This window comes from Ruditapes philippinarum, unplaced genomic scaffold (assembly GCF_026571515.1).
Source record: "Ruditapes philippinarum isolate M1 unplaced genomic scaffold, ASM2657151v2 ctg2997_1_1_1_1, whole genome shotgun sequence".
Classification (NCBI taxonomy): Eukaryota; Metazoa; Mollusca; class Bivalvia; order Venerida; family Veneridae; genus Ruditapes; species Ruditapes philippinarum.
In genome coordinates, this window is record NW_026864709.1 from 1 (window position 1) to 11,868 (window position 11,868).

Genomic DNA, 11,868 nt, shown 5'->3' on the forward strand with positions numbered 1-11,868 from the left:
AAAAATGCCAAGAAAGCTTTGTCATTTATGATTAGTATATATAGGAAATCAAATTGGCGAAAAATCTTTGGATTAGACTCTTTTGCGGCGTCACTCCTTTTATAAATTTTTGGCAAAAACACTAACTAGATTTGAGACATAAGTAGACAGTAAAGTTAATGCTCTTAATACATTTAAAAATAGGTTTTAATCTGTCCGGGATAATTTGGTTACAAAACCAGATTTAGTGTTTAATTACTTCACGGGGCACCAGGTCATATTCTATAGCTGTTTGTATATGTAAAATGTACTTAGTTTCTGACCATAAAGGTACAGAACATCTTTAGCATACCTCAGTAGTTTCTCTGTTTTCCCGTTCGTTGCAGCGACCATGTTACTGCCGTATCTGTCACTGATAATATTTCCAGTCAGCGTCACAAATGTACCTTGACGAGATAAAAAAAACAATGAAAGAGGTTTAACAAAAGCCAAAAAAGAACTCACTTTCACGTTTCAAAAGAAATTTTGGTAAATGAAATTTTAAATGTTCAAAATTGTTCTGTTTTGATTTCTTTATCATTTCAGGTTTTAATTATTCTTGTTCTCTAAAAACTCTTCATTAGCTTAATTACGAATTGCAGTAAGTCGATTGCAAATGTGTTTGTTTTTCGCGTGGAATCATGCCATGAGGCTTCTTTTGCGTCTATATCTATGTGGATGAGTATTCACTAAAACGAAGGTCAAGACAATTTAATTCTAATGTATGCCATATGAGCAGTGTCACGACAAAACCAACATAATGGGTTTGCGACCAGCATGGATCCAGACCAGCCTGCGCATCCGCGCAGTCTTATCAGGAACCATGCTGTTCGCTTACATTCTCTATAACAAGTAGAAAAACTGATAGCGAACAGCATGGATCCTGATCAGACTGCACGGATGCGCAGACTGGTCTGGATCCATGCTGGTCGCAAACCCATTATGTTGGTTTTGTCGTGACGCGGCTCAAATGTAGTTTAACGTCATGTCATGAGAAGCCAACCAAAGATTAATACTTTACAAGTTTACATGTGTTTCAGGCATCAAACAAGGTAATATTGTCATTAAGTTGAGACTCTCATAATATCGTTCCAAACGAAATGTTCATCTTACTTATCAAAGTGTATGCTCTCATTTGCAGGTTTTTTTTCGCTTGTTTTTTTTTTTACAATCATTTTAGGAAAAATAAGATAGTTCATACCAGGTTTTCCAGATTGTGTCGACATTTCTTCAATGGTAGGTGTGTTTCTGGCCCTTGGCTAAAAATACAAAATAAAATAGAAATACATTATAATGACTTAAATCGTACAAAATGCAGATGATACACTTTGTATGAGTTTACGGGTCTTATATGACTTTATTTAAAGTGTATGAATCTGTACTTCTGCTGCAAAAATTGTTTGAATTAAAAAAAAAGAATGTTCCCAAAATGCTTATGTGAATTAAAGATGGTAGTACATTGCCTTGCGAATGACACATGCGTACGAAATCATTGTTCATCGGTTAAAGCCCTACTTTAGATAGCAGCATTACATTTTGTTCCGGAATAGTTTATTCTGTTAACATACATACTTCAAGTGTAGTTGAATATTTTATAACAGAGATATGTTGTCTATGTTACAACTTAGAATCTTCCGTAAGATTATGGAAACAATATAATCTAACAGTCTATAATTTTGTTAAAATATTTCATAAGATATAGCTTAATACCCTTTAAATATGATTAATATTTTTTCTTGAGAATAGTTGCTAATCAGTAAATTTTGAATCAGAATATGGTTAATGATATCAACATTAAACCATCAGTTAAACTGATTCACTGCAATCGTTAACAAGGGTATAACCCTATTATTTTTGCAGTTCAAAATTGATTTAGCCCCCCTTTATCACTACCATTAAGTCCTTTGTCTGTAATCATTACACTTGATTTGTTTGTTTTCTAATTAAAAATAAAAGCAATATGGATTCTAAAGTTTCAACTATCACGCCATTCTTTTGTGTTGTCCGCATTGTATTTTCATTAAGTTATAGGAACTAGAATCTGCCCAATGTATAAGTGCTGATCCAAAATTAATAGTCAGGAAATGAAAGAAAGGACGAATTTTACTTTGTTTTTTTATTATTTCTGTTTGTATTCAATTCAGAAAAGCCGATAGAAGATTTCAAACAAAATAAGAGGTAAAAACACAAATTTTGATAATTTATTAAGTAACGTACAATAAAATTCCACAAGAATTTGCAGCTAAATGAGTCCGTCGCGTTCTGTCAGACTTATAAAATCTTTTGTCGCTTCATCTTATTATTATTGAATTCAAATTTATGTGTTGTCGTCGGCTATATTAAGACGACACAAATCGGTCTTATATCATATGGTGAACATAACCACAACAAAACAGGCATCCTTAACATTATAAAGTTATTTAAAGTATTTAACATTATTTATTCTTTTATACCGTCATCTTACGGGGAATTTTCTATGAACGTTTTTTATATTGAACTTTTGCCCTACGCAGTTTGCACATGCGCGGAGAAAATGTCATTCGGTCAGTTTTGCATAACAACGGGCCCCGCCGTTTAAAGATCTTTAACTCGTTTAAAGATCTTTAACTGCTCTAAATGTCAACAACAACAACAACAGCAAAAACCCAAAACAAAGAGCAAAAATGGTTAAGCTTTTTCTGAAAAAACGTTTTAGAACCTATAACAAGTCACCAAAATCAAAAGCTCGTAAGGGACAATTATTTTTTGAGTTATTTATTCTCATACGTTTTGGTTGATAAGCGGATTTTATAAAAGTTGATATTTTTTCACAAAGACATACATGTAGTACTATACCTTGTATGTGCATTTAGAGCCTTTCGGGTTCCCGTTACAAAGATCCGCATCTTCAACCACTATACCGTCAACTTTAACTTTCACATAGTGATCCTCTTCCAACATACCTCTGTTAATATGAAATGTTAAAATGAGTAAATATACATTAAAAGAAAATTTCTATTTCAGAATTTCAAAATATTTTACCCAAAGATGAACTTTGTATATCTTTAAGTTACTAAGAAAACAAAATACCAGACACTCAATCTCATTGTAATCTCCGGAACAGAAACAACACGATGCTTTTTAAAATTTATTACTTATGCAAATCCTTTATACTCTTGAACAAGGCCTAAGATTAGTGGTATCTGGAACGCTTCTTCGTAAGTTAAATTTTGAAAAAGGCAACATGATAATAAGTAACATTTTTAATTATCCACGGTTTTATTTGAAATCAAAGCCGTGGATTATTGTAACCATGTCAAAAACCAACTAGTATAACAAAGCAACATAATTGCATTTAATCTGCATCAAGCGTGAGCAGATCGTGCGTGCATTAAACGATTGCAAGTTGCGCAACAGCACCACAACTTTTATTTCGAATTTAATTAGCGCACGTGTCTTTTTTATTTATTTTTTAATATTCCGTTTCTACTTATTTTTTGAATATTTTATTAACGTTAAAAGAATTTATTGGATGGAAACTTGCATTTCTGATTAAATACTTATGGTCTTGAGTTTATAAAAAAACATCTGAGTTCTTTTTCAAATATCAGGATTTTCATTGGTACTAATTTCTAACCAATCAAATCTGACATCTTAGAAGTTGGTCAAATTCTTAATAACCTTGAATCCTGTTGTTTATATTTGAACATTCAACAATCGGACCGGACATGGAGAAAAATGCATTTCGAAAAGGAAGGTTTTATGAAGTCATGCCTTAATAAGAACTTGCATGTGCGACAACAGACATATTTTGATGGAAATAAGACATACTTTGGGGTGTAACACATGATTTGAGTTTCTGTGCAACCATCCTTATGAACTGCACACGAGTACTCGGCATCAGATTCACTAACCAAGAAAACTTTGTTACCGACATTGGGATCGTCATTCTGACTAAACTGGTCCGCAGAGAATCCTACAAAAAACAAAGAATAACATATCTTACAATCTTTCTATTTGAATAATCGATACAAAATTGCACTTTGTGATATTTATACTCTATTCTATTTTAATAACGTAACATTTATCTGTCAGTTACATTAAGTATGCAAATTACTTATGTACCAGTTGTAAGACTTAACCATCCACGACCTTTGACCTTTGGGTTTTCCGATCCCTTGTTATACCGGAATACAAACCCTCCTAGACAGCAAAATGGCAATACTACAATTGTGCTAAATGTACAGGGACTCTTGAATTGAACATATCCTCGAAACCACGATATTTCCAGTGCGCGGACAGACCGGATATAAAATCATTTCCACTACGCCGTTGGGTATGAAAGCCTATAGGTTGCAATTCACTCGTACTGTATTAACTTTGAAGTTGCTTGTTGTTTTTTTTTTTCAATAAACACCGGTTCATTCTATGATTAATTGATACAAATAAGTCCAATAAAATAAGCCAATATGACCATTCAAATTGCCAACTGTCCTTTAAATGACTTTTAATAAAATCAATATGTCCGCTGCTATTTTGTATATAATTTGACTGAAACGAATTTTAATAGTTTTGAAATTCTGAATACAAATGATTTTTATAAATATAATTGAATTGTTTAATTTAAACAAGCCTCTTTCAATTATTTGAGAGACACTGTTTGAAATAAACTTTAAAGAAAGGGTCAATTAATCATCGCACATGTACGCTAAAATAGTCATTTAATGCATTATTTACTCACCAGAACCCAAAATTGTCAGCCTCGTTTCACCTGCCAAACTGCCATATTTAGGCTCTAAATCAGTCACGCGTGCACCTGCAGATTAAAGAATATTATAGTGATTTTATTGAGTTTACTTGCGCTGAATTGAAATGTTGAAATTAAGTGTCATAGTTAATTTCGTATTGAAAAACTGTATCCCATTTCTTAAAATGAACGGAAATATTCTCGTATTCCCCTGGCTTTTCTTTTTGTAAAACGCAACTGATTTTTCGGGAATGCAGGGAAGCTTTCAAGGTTGATATGACCAAAATAATATATTAAAATCTCGGCCCGTAAAAATTCAGGAGAAACAAATAAACAAATCTTTTTCACATTTGTATTTTTTTTAAAAAGAGGGTTTTTTGGTTTGTTTTATTTATATTTAAAAATTTGGGTTTATGCAGGGGGGGACTTATCTTGGAAATAACTTTTTTTTTGGTATAATTGGAAAATTTATGAATTTCTTTAAATATTATAATATTTTTTGTTTATAGGAAAATTTGTTTATACATGTTATACTAATTTATATAAATATCATCTTTTCAGAGCCGATGGTGAATGGCCTTTAATGTATTTAAAAAAAAGTAACCGACCAATTGGGCTATATTATATATTTCCTTTTTTTTAAATTTATATATATTATTTTAAAAATTCCGAAATATTTCATTCATAATTTAGGTATAATAAAATCAATGCATGCATTATCATATTATGCTTTTGTAACCTATAATCACTACTTTTAATCCTCTTACGATTGGCAAGTCTTAAGTGAGATTGTGTTCTAATCTTATAAAACAGCCGTCATTGATATTACTTTTGTTAAACCTTTCAAGTAGCCCATGCACTTCAGGTGTGCAATTCCTTTCAAACTTTCAACGCATGCGTAATGACTATACAGAGAATAAAAATGGCGCCAAATATGTGATATTCAAGTACAAAATTTGAAAAATCTTATCGTTTATATTCTGTAAACTTTTAGATATATTGTATATGCTTTTGGCAGAGTTATGATAATAATATTAGTAAACTTTCTTAAGCATGAATTACAAGTGTAAATATTTTCATAAAAGAATTAAAATGTACACTTTAAAAGAACCCCAATATTTACTGAATGCTTACGTCAAGATCAAAGATAAAACGCTGATACACAAAAAAGTTTTTATAACATGTAAGGTATAATCGCCTTAAAATGATTTTTGTTTTTAAAATACAAAAGCAAACATTATTCTTCTGTTGAACTTAAAGAATTATATCTTTAGTAAATAATTTGAAAGTAAAAGTAAACGAAATATTTTGATTAGATAAGAGTTTCAAACTTCTGCTGGGGTCATGAAAGAATTTTTTAACATTTTAGCAGCTGTTGGAAAAAGATTAATAATCAATTTTGTAATTTGTCATTTGTTTGAGATACATGTCGACCTTTTGGAGAAAAAAATTAAAACGGTCAAAGAATACATTTTAAAAACCATTTTTCAATGGTATAAAAGGTTTCATCGCGAGTAAGTTTAATCAAATATAGTTTTAAGCTTAGATGTTGTTTGAACAAGTATATATATGTGTACTGAATAGAGCGAATAATTAACACTACAATAGGTTCCTCAGGCTAAGATTAATTTATGAGGCAATTAACACAGTACTTTAATATTTTCCAGCATTCAGAAATTATTGCGGGGTATATGCACCCAGGAACATTCGTTTGTCTAACAATGCAGTTTGTTTCCATCGCCAACATTTTCTTACAGCATTTGTTACAATTATTAGAAAGAAAATAATGCTTATAATATCATAACATGAATTGATACAATTTCTTAGGTTATTTCAATCAGGGTCTTTTAAATGGACAATGCATAAAATTTAAAAGAAAGCTTATAAAACTCGGACCTATTTTCAAATTTTTTATGAACAGTACATTTTTACATTGACACCGGGAACGAACAATTTCTAATTTTATTGTTACTGACGTTTTTAAAGTATAAACTAATAACGTTATGTAGCCATGTTTAGTTTACAGTTATTTTTTTATCAATTTAACAAACTATCTTTTAATTTGATTTTTGAATGTTGATGTACTCTGCCAGATCACAGATGGTAAATAACCTAACCACGTGATTCAACCGAGACATCTTTTTTTTCGTAAAATTGGTCCGACTCCAGATCGACCATTCTATTTGAAAGACCATGTTTCAAAAGTATATTTATTTCACTTAAATTAAAAAGATCTTGCACTAAAGGGAGTTTTCTGCTCGACGTAACAGAAAGTGCTTTAGTACAAAAAGGAAAGATAAGTTTAGTTATTGGAATTCGACTGACAGTGAAAAAATGTATTAAAAAATTTCAAAAAAACAGGGATAGCAACAGTTTTAATTTAAATATGCAATATTTCTTTGTTTTTTGGGGCCCTTTAGAAATAAAACCCAAAACGACCTTCCGTATTTGGGTTGGGGTATACTTTATTTTTATACAGAAATAAAAAATTTATCTTTATTTTAACAAAAATTACAGACATACTTTTACAATGAAAACTTTTTTATGACAATTTTTAAATTTTTTAAAACTTTTTTAAATTTTAAAGACGGGTTCTGGATTTAAAAAATTCTATTACAAACAAATTTAAATAGATCTCTTTATCTGTGATAAAAAATCTGGTTATCTTGAAATCTTGAAAATTTTCCGACGAACTTTGTAAAAAAAAACTAAAGAAAAGTGAATTGATACTGAACAAAAGTTGAGCTTTTAGAATAATTCGACTTGATTTTACATGCCTACGTAATTTTAAAGGTAGAAATTTCAATAAAATTCCCACGTTTAAATTATGCTTTATATTCAATTCAATACAATTTTGTATTGTGTCACGCGACTTGCTGACGTTGCTGTACATATCGGAAAGACCCTGTAAGCGTAATTTGAAAGTCAATTACTAAAATTCACGCTTGCACAGATTATTATCAAAATAAACTATTCTCAAATGATGGTTAATGATTCAGATTCCATTGAATTGTTAATGAAGTTGTTGGATACTGATATAATGCATTCTTTCTTTGTGCATGTGCAAATACTACTTCCGTTTCTATGGAAATGTCGTATTGTAAAAGGTCTACATATGATAAGCTAACATGGGAATTTGGTCTGCTGGATTTTAAACAACTTCTTATAAGCATAAAATACGTACTGCAAAGTACAGGTAAATAAACAGAGAGATGAAGTTTCAGCAAAAAAATTGTATATTCTGTTTTTGAAAAACATATATACCACCTATTCAAATATGCACTGAACATAACACTCTAAATTTGATAAAAATAGTTGCGTAAAAAATGAAATATTTTTCTCGCAATTTATTACTTAAAATTGTTTTATCTGCACTTAGTTTATAGATAAAACGGTAATTACGTGTTCCAGAAAAAAATATTTCTGGTTGACTTTTTCAAGTTGTACAGTTGGTAAGTACATGCGAGTAAAAGAAACATATGTGAAAAGAGAGTTATGTTTTGCAACTTAAAACTGTGTGTTTTTAATTGCGATTTTATTTAATTTATAAATATGTATGTTTAAATTTGAAAGTTTGTGCATAGGTTTCTCTGTCTTTTATTTGAGAAATTACTTAATTCTCAGTAAATTTAAAGGACAGAGAATACTTTGTGATGCTATAATCATATACAGAAATATGACGAAATATGAAATAGCGTTTGTTTTGATATTATTTTGACTTCATTTAAATTCGAAATCTTATTTTTTCATATATATTCTAAAAGTCAATGTGTTGTTTAAACCTGCCTAGATATCGTGAATACATGTACTTGACAAGAAAGAAGGAACATCTGCCTGAACAGTTTTCTTAAACAAATTAAAACCGCGCATTATGAAATTTGACTTCTTATATTTCCGCCGGAACTTTTCGAGTAAGGATCATCATTTCTTTAGTTTTTCTTTCTTTCGTGCAAGTAAGTAAAATGTCACAACATCGTACATTTATATAAAGTTAATCTAAGTTTAGATTATGATTATTCAGTGTATACATTTTTTTTTATAATTCTGGGTGTTTTTCAAAAAAAAATAAAAGATAAATAAATAAAAAATAATTACTATTATTAAAAAATAAAATACAACAAAAAACAACAATTTTCTATAAAACATTTTGATTAGAGCCATCACCGGATAAACGAATTATATAAAAAAGTTTTGATTTTGAATTAAAATTTCATATATAAATATATATATATTGTATGTTAGACAGATTTATTACATTCTCCTTTTCGACTGGGCTTTCCAAATTTGAATTTATGTAATATAATGGAACAAATTGATATCATTATTTTTGCATTGTAACATACATGTACATGCGTCGTCATCTTGATTAAATAAGTTACCTCCCTTAGATTTTTTTCCGAAACTAAAAAATACAGTTATATCAACAAATATTCACATTTGTTATTTGTAAAGATTTCGATTTCGCATTTAACAATCTATAACAGTATTGAAAATGTCATTCAAATGCTCAAAGAACTATCGTATGCTTTCGTATGAATATCTTTAACATTTAAGGTTTGCATTTAATGCATGCCAATAAGCTTCTTTACTTCATTGTGTAATTCAAACGTTGTAAGTTATGGCCTTAAATGGACAAACCCGTTTTCTTTGGCAAGTGCCCATATCTGTTAAAAACTGCAACCTCCAAAATGACCAAAAAATTTCAAAGGAAAAAATATTGGTAAAAAAGTACTAAAAAGTTAAGAAAGGGAAAAAATTCAAAAACCCAAATTTTAATTTACATGTTTTTTGTTTGGTTTTTAAACCCAATTATTTTCAGATTTTATTTTCCCAATTTTTTTAAAGGGGTTTCTAACGAAGAAAGGGCCCGTTTTTGCATATTTTGACGCTTTTTTTTGGGGAATTTTCGTGGATTTTTAGGCGCCCATTTCCCAATTTTGTTAAAAGAATCTGGTGGCGTGCTACTTTAACATCTGTTTGTTGTTCAATATGTTATTTTGAGCCATATCTTGTTTTTTTTGCTTCTTTTCTTTTCTTTTGTAAAAATATGACGTATTGTTTTCTTTAATGATTAATTTTTCAATCACTGTGTTATGTAATATGTATATCATTGGAAATTCGTAGGCAATAAAGGTGTACATTTGTATATGAATGACAAAGATTAAAATAATTTAAGTCAGTTTGACACAATGACCGTTTTGTTATATTACGTGATATCTTGTAAAATTTGACAAGTATTTGTTGTTGACAAATTTATGTATGACAACGTTATCAAATTTTATTCGATATCAGTTTTTTCGATTCACAAAGCGCGTACATTAAAAGCAATATGGTATTTGTATGGTTATATAAAATATTTGAGCCGCGTCACGACAAAACCAACATAATGGGTTTACGATCAGCATGGATCCAGACCAGCCTGCGCATCCGCGCAATCTGATCAGGATCCATGCTGTTCGCTATCAGTTTCTCTTCTTGTTATAGGGTTTGTAAGCGAACAGCATGAATCCTGATCAGACTGCGTGGATGCGCAGGCTGGTCTGGATCCATGCTGGTCGCAAACGCATTATGTTGGTTTTGTCGTGACGCGGCTCAATTTCTTTTCTTAATGCATAGACAAACTAAAACCTTTGTTCAAGTTTTAAGAAGATTACTTATACTTTTTGTAGCCGCTTAAAATTGAAAACAATCTGATTTTATACGTAAAATATGTATACACAACAATGTGTTTTGTTTTGTCTGTTATTTAGGTGTACAGTTGTTTTTTGTTTGTTTTTATTTGTGCAAAATTTGCATTTTTTAATGTCAATGAACAACGTTATTTGTTGAATTTAGATATTTTATAATTTTGCCTTTTCAAACTTTGAATTTTTAGTCGTAACTTTAAGTACATACATCAGTCATTCTTATTTTAGGACTTCAGGTTAAATGATTATTATATAATAAGGATTTTTATATATTTATATTTAACATGTGCAGTCAAAACTGCAAGTTTTTTTTTGTTATTTTGCAAAATATAGGAAATGATAAAAACTTAACAACTGATCTTTGAGATAACTAAAGAATGTTGATAATGAAATACCAGGATATGCAACAAAAATTTGTAGACAAAAATTAACATGAATTAAGATAATAACAAATAAAGATGATGAAAATATTAGTAATATTATATAATAATAATAATAATAATATTGATATAATAATAATAATGATAATAATAATAATAATAATAATAATAAAATTATTAATAAATAATAATAAGATGATGAAGAAGAAGAAGAAAAAGAAAAAGAAGTACAAGAAGAAAAAATGTGAAGACAAATAACTTAAATGACAAAATAAAACAACAACTTAAACAACAACAACAATGGTGATCTTTACAAATATGATAATAATATAAAATTCATACCTCCAATGCCATGTGTGATAACTATGAAGCAGACGACATATTCCGAAAATCGTCTGTAAAGTTCCTTCGTCCGAAATTTCATTGCTGTCCAGTCAATAAATGAAGCATTGTCCCGGGTTGACTAGCATTTTATAAGTTCATTCAATTGTCCACTGTTTTGTAAGACCAATCAATAACGTTTCATAACATGTGACCAGAGAAAAACAGTGATCAATTTTAAATCAATTTCTTGTAATCGATGTCAACAGAAGTTTATATGTATCCATTTTTAACAATATTTTCACGGTTAATAATGGGATTATTCTATTATGACGCATGTAAATCTTACAATGTTAAGTCGTTTTTTTTAATTCACTTTAAATGCAAATGCACTTTGGTTTATTGACTGTGGCCTAATAAAGCTTACATTAAAACAAGGATGATAGACATATTAAAATCTGTTTAACGGCCGTAAATTAATTAATTCATTTGATTTAGAATATGGTTATTTTTAATATTTAAGGTTGTGGGTTTTTTTTTACATTTTATTAGCAACTATATGGTTCAACTCATTCTTATTAAAAAAAATCTTTAGCGTCATTTTATTTTAGATTTAATGTTATTAAGTTCTTTTCCCGAGCGAGACTTTTCGGTCTATATTAAGAAAAAAATATGTAATTATGTTTATAAATATTTAATAAGTTGTAAGCTCATCACGTGGCACTAATTATTTATT

General features: G+C 29.5%; 1 protein-coding gene across 1 annotated transcript; it reads right to left on the bottom strand.

Moving 5' to 3' along the window:
- Positions 1 to 337: 337 nt before the first annotated feature.
- Positions 338 to 11,566, bottom strand: LOC132726577 (fibrocystin-L-like; the record flags this gene model as incomplete). Its single annotated transcript, XM_060711914.1, is given in 6 exon segments — positions 338 to 425; positions 1,220 to 1,277; positions 2,854 to 2,962; positions 3,829 to 3,973; positions 4,739 to 4,813; positions 11,154 to 11,566. Coding segments are annotated over 6 exon segments (557 nt in total), but the record flags the coding sequence as incomplete, so codon positions are not given.
- Positions 11,567 to 11,868: the final 302 nt, after the last annotated feature.